An 18,035-nucleotide genomic window follows, 5' to 3' on the forward strand; every position below is an offset into this window, starting at 1 on the left:
TTTCAGGCAGGATGTGACACCACTTGAGCACACTCCCACCTTTTTCCATCACCAGCCTTTTCCAGTTTTACATTTTTTACAGCCCAAACCACCACTTTCCCAACTAAATCTGTCACAAAGTCAGCCCCGTGATTTAAAATATCGCTGCTCTTTTTTGCTGTAGTTCCTTCCGGGTTGKCTTCTCAGGCATTTCCATTTTCCAAACCCAGCCCAACTTTTGATCTCACCCAAAATTCATCTGCTCAGAATTTCTGCTTGACTCCACAAGCTTCCAACACAACTGCAAAATCTCCATATGATCTAACAAACCCTAAACAGTTAAAGACAAGCCAAAAAATTACCTCCTGTAAGCACTGACACACAGATTTCAGGCTTTTTCTTACCCCTCCTTGCCTTTTTTAATATCCATTTGCTTTATATACCCAGCCAGCTTCTGTGAGACAGTTCTACGTCACAAATAGCAACCCTGAAACTGGACTGAGCAGTGATCACACCCTAATCTGCCCTCCCTAAAATGCGTGCAAACAATGGTGAGAGCCTGCTGGAGCAGCAAATGGAGAAAACTACAGAGAATTCAGTATATTGGGAATAAAATCAGCTGCCTGCTGTGCCCTGTTTCTACCCAAAACCACAAGAGAGTTGGTGGAAGAGGGAGAAATAAAAAGCTCACAAGAAGAAATCAAATATAAGCTGAATGAGGAATATATTCAAAGACAAATATTGAAATTTGGCTTTGCAGTGAAATAGTGGGCTGTGGTTTAGAAATACACCAAGAAAAAGAATTTAAATAATAAAATAATAATTTAAAAATAAAAAATAATGAATAATAAAAAATAATTAATAAAAAAGCACAATGCATGTCTGGCAGGAGCCACTCCAACCTGGCTTCAAGAGAATCACTTGTCACTTGGGAGAAGCCACCTTTGTCCCTGGTAAGAGTTTAAATTGTAACAAAAATTAAAAATCTGCTTTACAGGTTTTATCTGGGGCACAACCCTCAGAGGAGCCCGTCACAAAGGCTCCAGACATCATTTCCCAAAAATCTCTGGGCGTTAAATAGAACACCTGGAGGAACACAGCCTGAAAAAGGGGAGCCCTTTCCAGCAATCAGCTCCTCAAGAGCAAAAAGTCCAATTTTTCCTTTAATTACCACAGCTCCTTATTGGTGTGACACTTGAAACAGCCCCCATTGCTTCAAAGGATTGCCAGGCAGTCCTGGGAGGGCAGAATACACAAAACCCCCCTTTAATGCTGAGCCTGAAAGGCTCCAAATGCCCAAGAGAACCTGCTGCAGCAGGGCTTGAAAGGGATCAGCAAGAGACGAGCAGTGTTTTATATCAGCAGGAAAAGMCAAATAAAAATAATCAGCCAAAAAGGCAGAGAATGGACTGAAAAGAGGTAAAATACTGCAAACACGTGTCTCAAGTCATCGCTGCCTTTTGAGCACAAGGAAACATTTCCTGTGGGTTCAGAGACCAAAAAAAAAATCCTTCAGCTGCCCCAAAGGGCTGTGGGGTTTTGTGGAAACGGCAGCCATGATTTGAAATCCACGCAGAAAATTTCGGTTTCCTCGGGTTTTGCAGCCCGAGACCCACAAAACATCACTTTAAGGTGAACGTGGATTTTTTGAACTCCTGTGCACTTGGGATTCTTGCCAAATCTCCCTGCGTGAGCCCTGTATAAATTTTGACTTGTAYGATGGTGATTTTCTGCGCTTCTGGAATTCCAGGTGATTTTCTGGGATTGCAAAGGATCCTGAACGAAAAGGGACGGATGTTTCCCAGAAAAGCAGCTGAGTACATCCTCACAGGACACATCTCCCTGCTCTGCATTTCCATTTCAGCCAGCTGCTGTCTGAGAACAGAGCACGCAGATCAGTCTGGCGCACACCCTCCTCTGAGCCATCAAAGATCAAATTGGGGTGTTTAGTAAATATGGCCCTTCCTATCTGTGTTGAAAAAAAATAATAACTGGTTAAAAATAACAAAAATCAGCCTCATTGTTCACAGCAGGTGGAAGCACTGGAATTGTGTGGAGAAATTGTGCAGAAGGGGACAAGAATCCCAGCGTTGGAGAAGGGAGAAATTGTTCAATTCTGCCGCAGAAATCAACCCAAAACGCCAAACTGTGACCCCCACCTCAATGTTAAACCTCCCAGCACAACCAGAGGCAAGAGAAAAAGGAATCATGGAATGGTTTGGGTTGGAAARAACCCTAAATCCCATCCCATTGCATCTATCACTATCCCAGGCTGCTCCAGCCTGGCCTTGAACACTTSCAGGCATGAGGAATCCTTTTTAATCCCTTTATTTCACTTTTCCCCAGCAGAACCAGCTCCATTCTTGGATTCAGATCTGAAGAYACCTGGAAGGTGACCCCAGGTAACAGATTATGCCTGAACTTCGTGCACACACATTGTGTAAGAGCCTGGAACCAGGAGGAAATCTCTTAAGAGGATGTCAGTGAAAGCAGCTGAAATTTCTGAGCACTCTTCCTCAATCCTCCTTGCATAATCACCCTTTGMTGAGGAAGCAGCAGACAGGAAGAGCCACTTGAGACAAACCCAAAAACATCCCTCAAGGTGGAATTCCTGCACAGAATCAGAATCCTTGAGGGTGGACCAGCCTTGAAGTCCATCAATGCACCTTTTTGTTAAGGCTGACAACTTATTTTCATATTTTCATTACATGCCTCAAAGGGAAGGCAGAGGGTGGCACTTCACTGAGGATTTTAATAATGAATATGACCATTCCCACCGTATTCTGGGCATCCCTGACCGTTTTCTGAACATTCCCATAATTTCCTGTCCATGCCCACTGGTTTTCTGGCCATCCCTGCCATTCAGGTGACAACACTGCTCACTGTGCTACTGAAAAAAGTTTTGTGGTGAAGGCTGCAACGGTGGAAAATCATTTTTAGGTCAGCTTTGGAGAGAAGGGAAATGATCCCAGCTTTCTAAAGAATACATTGAAGGCTTTTTCTGTGCCTCTGACTGAGGGAAAATTTCGTTTTTATTCTAAGTTCCTCCATAAAAAGAGTTGAAAACTCCACTGACTGCAACAGCTACGTGCTGCCTCAAGTCAGGATGCTGGATGGCTTTTATGCTTTTTAAAACACTAAAAATAGTTACTCCACATGGAATAAATAAACAAAAAACTCTTAAATATATCCCAAAGTACTCAGAGGAAAAAAAAAATCTCCTTTTTCGCCATTCCAGCTGAGACAACCCTGAACCACAATTCCTCTGTCTTTTTTTTTTGTTTTGTTTTATTAGACTAACTGGAAAAAAAAACCCTCTGAAATAATCATGACACAAAATATTCACAGACACGACAGAGATGTGGAAAAGCCTTTAAATCATGTTTCACACCTCTGTGGCTTTTAGAAACAAAACCCAAACAGTAACAGAATCCTCCTGACACTCACTGCTCCCCTGTAAACTTCAATTCACCTTGCTCTGCAAAGAATTCAGCCTCAAATTGCACACACCCACCACATTTCRCTTCGCTCCTACAGGCAGAATTAAATTTTAAATGGGGAAAAAAAAAATAACATATACAAGGTTTCCCAAACATTATTTGTTTCAGCAGGTAAAATATTTCACTTTGTTCCTACTGGCAGAATCAAATTTTAGATAGGGAAGAAAAACAAAAAACGCTACGTTTCCCACACCTTGTTGTTTCAGCAGGTAAAATATCCAGCAGTAATTTGTTTTTTTCCAATCCCTTGGAAGGTCTTTAGAAGATCAAAAATCATTAGGATTACTTATTTCTCATCATTTTCTTGTTATATCATCCCAGAAAAAAAAATTCAAGTCCCGGAAATTCCCAAAATTCTCACTTTCTGCAGGGGTAACACGTCGCTGCTTTTCTTCCATCTCATTTAAAATGTGTCACTCAGGAGCACAGCTGAGTGCACGTTAAAGATGCAAAAAGGAACAGTCTCAAGGCCTTCTTTTCTTCCTAATAAAAAAAAACTTATTCTTTGAGAAAACAAAGGTTTGCACGTTACARACACGTTGGGGACTGAAAAGTTCTGAACAGAAATAAAAACTGGGGCAGGCAGCGCGAGGAAACTCCTTTGCACTGGGAGGTGCAGGAGGAGAAATCTCCCACTTGGAGAGCTGAACGAAACACAAAACCATTTTTAAAGGATCCAAATTCATTTTCTGGACTGCAGAGGCCTTCAAAGCCTCCAGATTGGTGGTTTTGTGGTGATTGCAGCCCTTTTGAAGGCGAAGCAGAGCAGAAATAGCAATCCCTGGCCCTAATCACCCCTWTTACGTGGGAAATATCCATCATTTCACCATCAGGGGCTGATTTGATGATGCCGGATGAACTGAGCTCTCAGGAACACATTCCCCATAGGTAAACTCGGGTTTTTCTGATCCCAGATCCATCCCTCCTCTTCTTTACCAACCTGGCACTTTTACAATCCCCCAGAAAAGGAAAGAAGGAGCACCCACAGAGGTCTCCAACAGCAAGGACTGTACTTCCTTCTCCAGAGAATTTGTTTGAAGGACCTAAAAGTGCTCRAGGYCAGGTTGGATGGGGCTTGGAGCACCCTGGGATAGCGGGAGATGTCCCTGAAGGAATGGGATGRGATTTAAGGTCCCTTCCAAATCAGACCACCACATAATTGCATGATTCTCTGCAAAGAACTAAATAATTCCTAAATCACCAGGAAAGGGAAAGAGAAAGGAAAGAGAAAGGAAAGAGAAAGGAAAGAGAAAGGAAAGAGAAAGGAAAGAGAAAGGAAAGAGAAAGGAAAGAGAAAGGAAAGAGAGGGTAGTTTTTATGGGTTAAATTTCCTTCAATGCTGCCTTGATTGGAAAACTCGACCTCATCCCCCTACAAGGCAAATTAGAGCTGTTAATTACTGCAGTTTCCCTGCCGTTAATGAGATGCAAGGGTGTCATTAGTGAGGTCTGTCAGCCCCACTCGTGTGCAGGGAAATGATTTGACAACACTTCTGTCATCTCAACCTTTCAGGAAAAAAACAGTCCCTGGGAATAAAAAATAAAAAACATCACTGGGAATAAAAATCCTTCACGGCAMAGAGGACAGATGGCAACGTTCCCAAGGAAAACCCCCAAAAAATGTTCACCCTTCAGGAGGAGAGGAGGGTCAGCCCTGTCAACAATCAGTAATTTGAATATTCCAAGGGGAAAAAACCCCAACCAAATATCTTCTGAAGAAAAAAACCCAACCAAATATCTTCTGAGGGAAAGAACCTCAACTAAATAGCACCTGAGGGGAAAAAACCCCAATGAAATATTGTCTGAGAGAAAAAAACCCCAACCAAATATTATCTGAGAGGGAAAAAAAAAAACCCAACAAAATAACTTCTGAGGGAAAAACCCCATCTAAATATCTCCTGAAGGAAAAAAATCCAACCAAATATCTCCTGAAGGAAAAAAAAAACCCAACTGAATATTTTCTGAGGGAAAACAACCCCAACCAAATAGCACCTGAGGGAAAAAATTCCAACAAAATATCTCCTGAGGGGGAAAAAAACCAACCAAATATCATCTGAGGGGAAAAGCCCAACCAAATATCTTCTGAAGAAAAAAAACCCAACCAAATATCATCTGAGGGGAAAAAAAACCCAACCAAGTATCATCTGAGGGGAAAAAAACCCAACCAAATATCATCTGAGGGGAAAAAAACCCAACCAAATATCATCTGAGGGGAAAAAAACCCAACCAAATATCTTCTGAAGGAATAAAAAACCAATTAAATATCTTCTGAGGGGGGGAAAAACCCAACCAAATATCACCTGAGGGTAAAAAACTCCAACAATATATTATCTGAGGGGAGAAACCCTGACCAAATATCTACTGTTCATAGAGTGTGGGAAGAAATGTGTCCAGATCCTGATTTTTGTTAAATTTTGCCGTTTTCAGTGACGTAACACCCACATGAAGCACAATCCACACCTTGGTGCAGTTACCACCGTCAATTGTTGCTATCAGTCCTCGCTATGAAGCGGCAAAAACATTGAAGGCAAACTGATAAACTGAATTACTGCAATTCCACAGAAAACYCCTCCTGTTTTCACTGAGATCCCAGTAAAAATGCCAACTCAACAGCTTCCTCTGCTGAGAATTAATTAGAAATAAATGTTATCAGAGATGCATGAAGCTACAAACTACTGCTGGAGAGACAGCTAGGGCAAGAGACAACAACGGTGAGATGCACTAAAGACGCAAAATCAAAAGGAAACGACTCAAAAATGAGACACAAAACGAGGGGGAAATTAAAAAATAAAAATAACGTTCTAGTACAGACAGCACCATCTGTCCCTTCCAAAGGACAATGTATAGTTACCTGCATCCATATCTGCAAAGAAGGGAACAGCCAGTAAGGAAAAGAAGGAACCAGAAATTCAGTGTCTCAGAGGTRGATTTTAAAAGGTCATAAGGAGAACAGATAAAGAAAAATCATCAAAAAAAAAAAAGTATTTACTGTAAGATACTCCTCTGTGAGGTATGTGATTTTTTTTATTAATGCTAAACACTAYAATGTACAAATTAATTTTTTATGCCATAAGAACATAAAAAAGACCAAATATTTAACATATTGAACAATAAATAAGTTACACCTTAAAATTTAGGCTGGTGGTATTTTTTTTTCATTCTTCCAACACCCTGATTGTGCAAAACCCCACCAGGACAGCCAGCAATTGTGGCTTTGAACAGCCCAGGTGAAAGCAGCAGTCAGCTCCTCTCCATCAGGGCTAATTCCCATAAAAAGGATGCCAAGCAGTGATAAAAAAAAATCTACAATTACACCCATTGTACACACTTAGCTCAGCCTGGAGAACATTAAAGCAAAAAATCCCTATGGATTTTGAAGCAGCAAACGGGTTGTTTTTTTGGGTTTTTTTTTTTTTTTCTAATTCATTTCTGCGTGATCAAAAATGAACAAAATGCGGTTTGTGGTGGGGAAAATCAAATCAAGAGTGGGATTTGTGTGCCSACCTACCTTCAGGGGATTCCTCCTGGACGTAGGTGCCTGTCAGGTAGCGGTGCACCAGCGCTGACTTCCCACTCGCCAGGTTACCCACAATCCCCTGGAACAGCAAAAAACAAAAAAAAAATACGAAATTTTAAAATTAAAAAATAATCCCTGAGAAAAGAAGCATATTTGAGTGAAATCTTATCACAGAGGTAATGACAGAAAGAGGGAAAGGGATAAAGGAAATGGGAGMGTGGTTTGGGKTGGAAGGGACCTTAAAGACTGAGCYGTTCCAGCACCTTCCACCATCCCTGGAAACCTGGACATTTCCAGGGATCCAGGGGCAGCCACAGCTTCTCTGGGCACCCCATGCCAAGGTTGAGCCAAGAATTCAGCCCAAAACCACRGGGGTTTTCTCCCAAATGCCAAAAGCTCGAGGATATTTGGGGTTTGTTGCTTTAAAGGAGCACGCAGAGCTGAGGATGTCGTGCTCCCTGCTAGGGGGGAGCCAGTGGAAACTTCTTTTCCCCATTTTCCTCTGCTTTTTGCTGTTTACTTGACCCTCAGCAGAGGGTCAGAACAAAAGATCCCTGGGGAGGAGATGAACTTGGGATCGCCAAAGGGGCCAAGGCAGCAGCAGCGAGCTGCRGCGTTCCCTGCTGCGTTTTCTTCATCCTAATTAGTAAAGAAACCCTCTCATTATCAAACATGGTCTGACAGGACCCCGCCACGTGAGCTGGCACCCCAAACACCCCAAATTCCCTGGGTTYTGGGCTGATCCCACAGCGYGGGCAGTGGGGATTTTGGGATGAGTCACGGGAGGAAAAGAACATTGCCAACAAATGTCCATTAATTAATGACTTTTCCCTCCGTTACAAGCCTGTGAACTGCAATAAATTTCTCCTCCTACTCACACCACAAAACCATCAATACCTGAGGGATTATCCTGTGAGTAAACTGCCTTTTTTGCACTTTTTCTAATCCCCAAATTGACACCATCTCCCTTTCCCTACAWATCTTCCCAACCACAAGTTTCTTCCCACATTTTTCCCTTCCCACAACAACCATCACTCAAAAGAGTGAATTCAGTGTGGGAAGGCTGAATTGGGTTTTTAATGGTCAATAAATTCAGTCCAGACCCAGTTTTCCACTGAAATTTTCTCTGTGTGGATGGAAATTAATGTTCTTTTAATTACACTTGTGCCAAAATTGTAACAACAGAAAAGTGACAACTTAGGGTCCAGTGAGAGTGAACATCCCAYTGCATGGATGTCTTATGCTAGTTAGAGACCTGCAATATTTGAAAGACAACAAGTGATCTGAGAATAGAATTTTATATTTTAAAATTTTTGTTAATATCCCAATTTGAAAGACATCAAGTGATTTGAGAACAGAATTTTGTATTTTCTTTTTTTTTTTTTTTTGCTAATATCCCAAAGGTCGTATCAGGATACATCCCTGACAGTACTTCTKGCTCYGTGATATATTCCCACAAACGAGGAGCAACAAATTTTACACTGGAAAATTCATTTATTTTACACTGAGAAAAAAAGAAAAAAGTGACTTTTGATACGGTTGCTGTGTTGATCAGCATGATTTGCTTTAAGGCTGATCCCCCAGAGTATGACAAACACGCCAGGCTGTTTTCACAGCACTCATATTCCCCTCTCTGCCCCGTTTGATACACAAATAATCCATTTATTTATGGATCTGTCTGAAATGCACTGAGTTATGACAGGCACGTTAGGAAACCAAAATACCACCCTAACCCAGCTCRAGGAGGAGGAAATTCAGCTCCAACTCACTGCTCTTTTCAGCTGTGACTTGTGCAACGCTGAATTGTTTATTTGCATGTGCCAGACACGCTGTGAAACAAACCCAACTCCTCCTAAATCCTGTTGGGAAATTCACCAACTCCATTGATGCCACTTGGCAYTTTAAAGCTGTCCAGGAGAGGAGCCTGGCTGCACTTTGTGTATTTTTTTGCAAGAAATTCAGTGATTTTAATCTAAAAGATCTCACATTTATTGAACATTTGAATCGAACAGGATCCAGGAATGCCAAAGGCGCAATAAAAGCATCAAAATAATTTCATAAAACTCAATTACTGGATGAGCAGGAACCCATTACAGAATYCCAGACTGGTTTGGGGTGGAAAGGACCTCAAATCTCATCTTTAATCTCATCCCATGGGCAGGGGCACCTTTTCCACCATCCCAAACTACCTCCAAGGTGTCCTTGAAGATCCTTCTGAACACTGCAAATAAACCAAGCCTCGTGCTGCTAAAAAAAGCAGGCAAAGTTGCTGTTCCTTCCTCAAAAGCACATTTTTAAAGTTCCTCCTTCCTTTATTGCAGCCCTGGGTGCTTTCTCTGCCCTTTCTGTTCCCTCCAAAACCCTGCAGAGCCCGAAGGGTTCAACAACAGCCACTACAGAAATCAATAAAAAATAAATCCCAAGCCACCACCTCAATGCAGGGAATTGCCAGCTGGCAGAAAACAGCCTAAACATAAATCAAACTCTTTAATATTGACTCCTTGACTTCCTCACCCACCGAGGATGAGGATGGAAGTTTGGGAATGACAGAGGTGACCCCCAAAGGCAGAGCAGATTTCAGGTTCCTGATCTGCCTTTTCTGCTGGAGCACAAGTTACCAGGCACAGCTGCTGCTGATGGTTTCCATCATTTGCAGGGCTATAATCAAATTAAATTATTATTTTTGTAACAGCACAAGTTCTGCTTTTCCCCTTGGACAGGCTGACCACAAATCCATTCTCTGCAGCAGCCACACGGTGAAATTTGCTTTTCCATCCCTGGTTCAGACAGCACAGGGGTAGGAAAGGAAAGAAATACTCAAAACAAGCATTTGGGTGATGCAGCCAGGCTGTCACAAGAGAAAATATGAAAAAATACCCTGGTGCAGCTGTGAGGATGCTGCTCCCACTAAAATACCTCTCTAAACTGCATTTATCCTGTTAACTGTGGTTTATGCTTTCTCCATAAACCCCTATTATCAACCCAGATTTGGGGAAAAAAAAAAGTTGTTTTGCCACGTGGGAAAACAGAAATGGGCTGGGGCCCCAAYTGAATACTCTTAAATGGAGATGGTTTTGCCCACCTCCCTTTGCTGCTCAGGTCCTGGGAAACAGAAGGGAAAATCTGGGAAACTCTCCTCTTCTGTCTCTTTATTTTTACTTCTTCTTTCAGGTTTAAGGGAAAAAAAATCAGCCAAGGGAGAAGTTACTGTAAGCAGCTATTAAATAACTGTTCATTATTACAGTAAAATGTAGGTTGAGAATCACTAAACGAACTTTAAAAATATTCTTTTTTATTTTATTCACGATAAATTCAGTTAAAGTCTTTAAAGAAAGGGAGAAAAGACATTTGGCCTGTAAAAAATGGTGAAAACCTTTTATGGGGAGATGAAATGAGCTTTCCATGTCAGCTGATAACACCTCTCATCAGACTTCCCTGATGAAAAGATCCCCCTTGGAGCTGCTTCAGGGAGCAGAACAAATTCAAACAGCAATAAAATACTGAGAAATCATTGATTATAAATTGATTATTTATAATCTTTGATTATAAATATTGAATGTGCATCATCTTGATAAAGGTAACTTCAACCCTGGAATGTTCAGGGCCAGGATGGGGGCTCGGAACAACCTGGGATAGTGGAAGGTGGCAACGGGGTGGAATGGGATGAATTTGAGGTCCCTCCCAATTTAAACGATTCTGACAGGCCGTAACAGTTACGTAAAAGAAGAATCCTTTATTTATTAAAACTTTCTACATTTTTTTCCCAACAGCAGACGGAAGGAAGCGTGGAAAATCTACACTTCTGTGTCATTTTTTTGGTATTTTTTGAGACAACAAAAACATGAATCAACATGAACTCACCACTTTCAGCTCCGGCACAGAGCGGCTCAGCGTCCATTCCTGGCTGTTTACAAAGGCATCTGTGGAGGAGGAAAACATCCACAACGTCAGGAAAATGACATTTAACATCAGGATAATGACATTTAACACTCTGCTGCRCACAATTTCACGCCCAGGTTTTGGGAATGTGACACCCAAGGTCAYGCCCGATCTTGGGAGACCGACAGCCCAACGCGACGGAACCCAGGGAAAATGTTAATTTTGGATAAATTGTGTAAAAAATGCCAGAAATTCCCATTCTGCATGGATCTGCTGATCATCAGCATCAGCAAACTCGCTTCAGACCCTCGGGGTTGTGCAAAGGCTCTTCCTGCTTAAACCATTTCCATTCCATCCCCGCAGGAAAAGCCTTGGATTTGTCACACTGTCACCCACCGGGACTGCCACCATCAGCAGAAATGTCTCCACCCAGGTAAATGAGCAAATTGGCTGGTTCTAAAACCTGTTATTTTCTGCTGCACATCATCACACTTCACGTCACCAGAGGCAGTGGAACGTCCCTGCTCAGGTAGAGGAAAATCTCACTTTATTCCTCAAACATTCTGCTGTCAGGAGTGTAACCAAAGCAGAAATAAACCACAGAGCAATTCCCTAGAAAATCAAATCAAAACTGCTGGGGGCAGGGGTTGATCTCTTGAAGAAAGGCAAGTTTATCACAGAAATTTAATTCCTTTGGGCTGAACCCTCACCCAAGAGCAGAAAGAAGGCTTTCCATTTTTCTGCCCCCACAACATTGGTCATTTTGTCCCTCCCATAAAGGTCCATAAAGCTGTAAGCAAAACAATTTTTCTGTTCCAAATCCAGCGTGGATCCTGATTTAACCCCTCCAGAACCACAGGAAACTGCTGAACTGAGCAGAGCAGCTCCAGGATGGAGAATCTACCAAGATTCCCACTCCCCAATCAGCTCCTGGTGCCCTTCTCCAGTTTTATTTGGTTTTGTATTTCAGCTGGGAATTGAGCTTTAGATTGGTGTTAGGAAAAATTTCACTGGCCTGAGAGGAAAAAAAATCTATCAATTCTCCTGGAATAAAATAAGTGAGCAGATCTCTGCTACTCACTTGAGGAACTGCAAAAAAAAAATTCTGCCGAGTCAAGGGTAGATGCACAAGGGCAATGAGAACATCACAAATCCCATGGCTTTTCTTTAAAATAAAACCCTTAAAATATAATTTTAGAAAACCTGTGCATTCCAAAAGGACCAATCAGGGAGGCAATGAAAGCTAAAATTCCAAAAAAGCATAGAGAGCAAGAGAGAGCAGAAAGAGGAAGGGAGAGCCAACATGAGGATTTATTCCTCCTCCTTAGTCCTTCAGTAACTCAGAGGAACCTTCTGTCYCTGTTCCAGTGTTAAGGGTGAGAGGGGAGACTTCGATTCCASATAAATCCCAGAATGGTTTGGGTTGGAAAGGACCTCCAAGCTTGTCCCTTCCCACCTTCCGCTATTGCAGGGTGCTCCAAACCCCATCCAACCTGGCCTTGGACACTTCCAGGAGAAATCCCAGTGTTTGATGGCCACAGCACAGGATGGAGCTGATCCCAAAGAGGATCTCAAAGAGGATCCCAAAACAGTCTGGCTGTTTTAACCCTTCCTACTCAACATTTCCAAAGAGAAAAATCCACTTCTTCAAACCCAGATCTGCTAAAATCATTTGCTAAAATTGAAATAGTCATTAGCGGAATGATGTTAATGAGAGAATGCGGCACCACGGCCAACACAACCAACCACGATTGCAAGAGAGGAGGAAAATCACACAAAAACTGGAAATGTTTCACAGCTCTGACAGAAATAACCCCACCAGGGTCTGTCTGTCTGTCCAGCACTCTGCCTCGTCCCATCCTGGATTTTTTACACCAAATTAACTCCATTTACTGTCACGGCCAACAGCAGCGAGGCAGCTCATGGGAAAAAGTTATCTTTATTATCTGAAAAAATTATTCTAACTGGGGCTGATTAGGGTCACACCACCCTSTCCCCATCCTTTGGGTCCATCCTGAGGGATAAAATCCCCCCCAGCCAGTGCAGCCAGCCTGTTCATTGRTATTTTAGGACCGCCTGAGATGCCCTAGAGTTATCCCAGCACAGCAGCCCTTGACCCACTGACCTCATTTTGCCCTTTTTTCACCCAAATCTCTCACCCATCGCTAGCAAAGAGCTGAGAAGCTCAGAGCTTTCCCTCCCTCTCTGATCCAGATGGAAACTCCGTGGCCAAAASGAGCATGAGGGAAGGGCGGGCAGAGATCTCTGCAGGATGACGTGAAAAAATTTAAATCTTTCACKATTCTTGGAAAGCTTCTTAGTGAGAGCTCCCCTCAGGCAGTCCCAACGTTATTTCACTGCCCTTTCAAATGAGGAAAAGCTGTAAATAAATAAAACACACACGAGCCAAGGGATTTTTTTGGAAACTCTCAGCTCAAGACCGTTTTTGCCAAGAACAGGAGCCCTCAAAAACGCGGGAATGAAGTTAAAATCACCGACAGCCACATCGCGCCCTGCTCTCYTTTTGAACAATTCCTGCATCTCAAGCGATATTTGGAGTTTGTTCTGCTTTGAAATCAAAACCTGAGAGTGAACAGGTCCAGAAAATATTCCTACAAGTTCCCACCTGCCCCCAAGGATGCCGATGAGGCCACACGTGTCTCTCCTGGAGCTGCATCAAAGCAGAACGTTTGGGACGGATCTCCCAAAGCTCGTGCGCTAATTTTCTCAGCAAATTTTCTTAGCAAAAGGGGGAAAATAYGCAGCTTTGGGGTTGGGACTTGTGATCCTACTAAAACAAGAATTTTTCAGGAGGGGAAATCTCCAGCAGCACAACCTCTCCAATTCGCCCTCAAAGCCAAAGCACTGCCTCAGTTCCAACAGAAAACACAGAAAAACCATCCTGGCACGTTTATTTGGCAGCAAGTATTGTTTGGAAAGCCATGTCGCATTTCAAAAGGCTCTTATTCTGTTTTATATGGGGCTCTGAGCAACCAGGCATAGTGGAAGGTGTTGCCCTGCTTACGATGTTCAGACAGAAAAATCTGTTCTTCAAACCCAGGAATGACCGCTAAAATCTGAATAAATATTAGTAAATTTGTATTTACAACAGGGGCTGGAACTCGTCGGGCTTTAAGGTCCCTTCTAACCCAAATTAGCCCGGAATTCTATGAATTTTTATCCCCGTTGCATTTGGGTTTCTAAAATCAGTTTTTTATATTCTCTGCTAATTCGCTCTGTTCTGTTACACCAAACAGCAACCACAAAGCAACAACAAATAAAACCTTTATAAAACCACCCACAGCAGTACAAAAATGATTAAATGTTTATTTCCTCCCTACTCAGTGTGACAAAATCATCAATTCTATGGCTTTGCACTGCATGCCAGTTAGGAATTACTGCTGCAAACAGCTCCAAACAGTCCCATTTTTTTTTGTGTAATTTATATTTTTTCAGGCAGTTTAGGCAAAAAAAAAGCAGCATTGCAGCTCGTGCACTGGAACTGTGGGAATCCCATCCCAGCCCTGTATTTCCACTTCATCCACACACTGCAGGAGGAGTCACAAAAATGCCATCATTCAACCACAGCCCCAAAACGGGGGGATTTCACCATTTGGAAGCTGGAGACTCCTCCCATCCTCAGGACGGATAAAAACCCCACAAACGCTCCCCATTTCAACACAAATATTTAACATTGGACAGATTTATCCCCAGCCATACCCAATCCCTAATTACAGCCAGAGAAAAGAGGCTGAGCTGGGAGCAGCAAAGGCAGCAGCAATCTGAGCCCACGCTCCCGTATCTGCAACATCTGAAAAACCTTTCCCTGTAACTGAGAACTGCATTAAACACAGATTTAGGTCAGAGCTGTAATCTCCCTCCCAGCAGCATCTGGCAGCAGCAGCAGCAGCGTTATCCTTTGTGCTGCCATGGAAACAAAAGGAGGAGAAGGGATGCAGAGAGTGCTCGAGCTCCCCAGCCTCTCCCAAAACACTGGGATTGGGAATTTCAGAGCACTCACCTCGGGTATTTAGGTTTTGTCTTCCCTTTCTCAAYTGTTGAAATTGAAAGTATTTCAATTGTTGAAATTTAAAGTGTTTTTGATGCTGTTAATATTCCCACCTCTCTCTCACATCCACAGCCACCCAACACCACTTTCAAGTTATTTCAGTTATTTTTGTCTTCCATTTTTTAATTGTTGAGATTTAAAGTGTTTTTGCTGCTGTTAATATTCCCCCTCACCCTTTCTCATCCACAGCCACCCAAAACCGCTTTCAGGTTATTTTGGTTTTCTCTTCCATTTTGTTCAGGTTATTTAAGTTTTGTCTTCCCTTTTCAAATTGTTGGAATTAAAATGTTTTCATTGCTGTTAATATTCCCCTCACCCTTTCCAATCTTCAGCCACCCAACACCGCTTTCAGGTTATTTTGGTTTTGCCTTCCATTTTCAAATTGTTGGAATTTAAAATGATTTTGCTGCTGTTAATATTCCCCCTCATCCTTTCTCATCCACAGCCACCCAACACCTTTCAGGTTATTTCAATTACTTTTGCCTTCCATTTTTGAATTGTTGGAATTTAAAGGGTTTTTGCTGCTGTTAATATTCCCCCTCTCCCTCTCTCTCACATCCCCAGCCACCCAACACCACTTGAGGCRTGTGCAGGGATGTTCTCTCCTATGGGATAACCCCATACTTCCTACAAAAATAAATTCAGATAACGTATCCAAGAAAATTCCCAAACCCAGTCCCACACTCCATGTTTTACACCACCACCACCAAATTATTTCTTTTTTTTTCTATTTATCCCTCAAATATCATGTAGCTCCGACCACARCTTCTCATCCCAGCCCTCCCACCCCACAAAACAAAACCCTAAAACCCAGCAGAGCGGATATTATGGCTGCAATCTGTTTATAAGGAAAAAATAAATTACACACTCGACACAGAAAACCTCCCATTCCCTGTATTTTCCCAGTGGGTTGGGAACACACAAATTAAAACCCCACAGATGAAACCAGTTTTCTCCACCGTGGGAGAAGTACAATGCTCTGAGTGAGAGCTGTCAGGAACACAACTCAATTCCAATAAAATCCACATTTCCTAACCCATCCCTCAGAAAAACGTGGCACTGGGCCAGCCCTTTTTCCACCAGGGCAATGACAGCCCCACCGAGGGGTTGACAGGAAAATAAAAAGCAGACAAAGGGAAAATGAAAGCATCRCTGCAATAAAAGTGTTCCCTGCTCCAATAAAACTGGGAAAGGAAATGATCATCTCTGCAGTGCAGGGAGTAAAATCAAGTTTTTTTTCAGGCAATAAACAATAATTCCTGAGTGCCAAATGGCCACAGAAATTCAGTTAAACACGGAACCACGGCAGCAGTGAGAGCTCCAGGAAGGAAGAGAAGGTGCTGGGGRTGGGATGTTTGGTAAATTCCTGATTTTGTTATCTAAAAGCAGGGTGGTGTCAGAGGTGAGCTCTGATTTCTGCCATCTCCTGTCCCTCAAGGGAAGGGCAGTGCCAGCACAGCAAAGATGATTCCCACGTGGGAAAATCCAGAGATGAGATTCTGAGCTGCTCAGAGAGMAGGAAGAAAATCCAGAACTAAACCCAAATCCAGCAAAAATGTCCAAAGTACCCAAAATGAGACAACATTTCAAAAATCCCGGCTCAGGCTGCCTTTCCTGACTAGAGGCAAAAACGAGGAATTAACCTTTCTTATTCAAATGTGAATATTAACGAGGAACMTGCCTGAGAGGCATCAAAGCTGAGAAGGGACAGTTGGCATGAGAACAAACGATGTCAAAGGAGAAATTTTAAAAAATTAAGAGGGGGAAGAAGAGCATTTTGAAAGAATAGAGGGGCTGATTTATCTGGCAGGAAAGAAGTCACAATGGAGATGCAAAAATTGAAATTACTGAGAAGCTTTGCTGGGCAGGTTGAAAAGAATTTTAGCTTTTCAGATAGGTAAGAATGGCTACAGCTCCAAAAAATGGAAAAAAATTAACAAGGGGAGCTTGGTGGCTACTTGATAAAGGAGAAAATAAAATCATGGAATATCCAGCGTGGGAAGGACCTATGAGGAGCAGCAAATCCAACCCCTGTTCCTGCACAGACACCCCAAAAATCCCATCCCTGGCAGCGCTGTCCAAACGCTCCTGGAGCTCTGGGGCTGTGCCCATTCCCTGGGGAGCCTGGGCAGTGCCAGCACCCTCTGGGGACAGAAGAACCTTTCCCAAAATCCACCCTAAACCTGCCCTGGCACAGCTGGAGAAGCAAAACTAAACAAAACACACCCTGCTCAGGATTCCACAGAGAAGAATTTCTGGTGAACACTTGAGCACCCCCAAAATTTAAGCAGCAGAAGAGGAAGCAGATGGGCAGCACACGAGCAAAAACCACAGCAACCTTGGGGGCAAAGAAAGGCTAAAGGAGTTTCAAATTATGCTTAAGGAAACTGGCAAAAATACAAACACTGGARAGTGGCAGATGGCRAATYCYAAAATAWAAATTAACGGGATGGAGYRACAGGATAAGGGGAAAAGGTCAAAGTTGGAGACTTCCCACCCCTGGCAGTGCCCAAGGCCAGGKTGTACRAGGCTTGGAGCAACMTGGGACAGMRGGAGAGGACYCTGCCCATGGCTTGGGATGGAATGGAATGAGTTTTTAGGGTTCCAGCCCAGATGATCCTGGGGGCAGCCTTTTCCCATAACCCAACCCCGAATGTCACACTCCCAGCCCTGCAGTGCCACTGCCAAAGGTCCTGCAGGGACTCRGGGCTCCGTTCTTCGGGATTAGAACAAAAGGGAAAACTGTGGGGCTGGGGTTTAATCTGCCTCTCAGCAGCTTCACAGCACGCTCCTTAATCCTCCAGTAAGAGGGGATCAACACCAGTGACTCCATCTTTACCTCTGCCTGTTCTCCTGTGCTGGTTTTTGCTCTTGCAGGACCAAATTCACCCCCTTTTTATTTTCCTTTTTACCCCCTCAAGCCTCCAGAGATGGCCAGACCTGGCCCTTTTAATGGCAATATAATTAATTTGACTGGAAAATAACTCCGGGACCATCAAATCCATCCTTTGACCACCTCACCAAGCAGACMCAACCTGCTCAGAGCACTTCAGGGCTGATTCCCAAAAATCTGTCCCAAATTCCAGGATCTC

The 18,035-nt window shown here is 42.9% G+C and overlaps 1 protein-coding gene across 5 annotated transcripts in view; it reads right to left on the bottom strand.

Moving 5' to 3' along the window:
• Positions 1–18,035, bottom strand: part of AGAP1 (ArfGAP with GTPase domain, ankyrin repeat and PH domain 1) — a 230,236-nt gene that overhangs the window by 190,775 nt on the left and 21,426 nt on the right. For all 5 annotated transcript variants that reach the window (XM_057389903.1, XM_057389906.1, XM_057389904.1 and 2 more), the window contains exons 2-3: positions 10,857–10,915; positions 6,987–7,074 (exon numbers count right to left, since the gene is read on the bottom strand). In XM_057389903.1, the coding sequence (XP_057245886.1) occupies positions 6,987–7,074; positions 10,857–10,915 (147 nt within the window). The remainder of the gene's footprint in view (positions 1–6,986; positions 7,075–10,856; positions 10,916–18,035) is intronic.

Source organism: Malurus melanocephalus, unplaced genomic scaffold (assembly GCF_030028575.1).
Source record: "Malurus melanocephalus ecotype Western Australia unplaced genomic scaffold, MMel_1.1 scaffold_20, whole genome shotgun sequence".
NCBI classification, from domain to species: Eukaryota; Metazoa; Chordata; class Aves; order Passeriformes; family Maluridae; genus Malurus; species Malurus melanocephalus.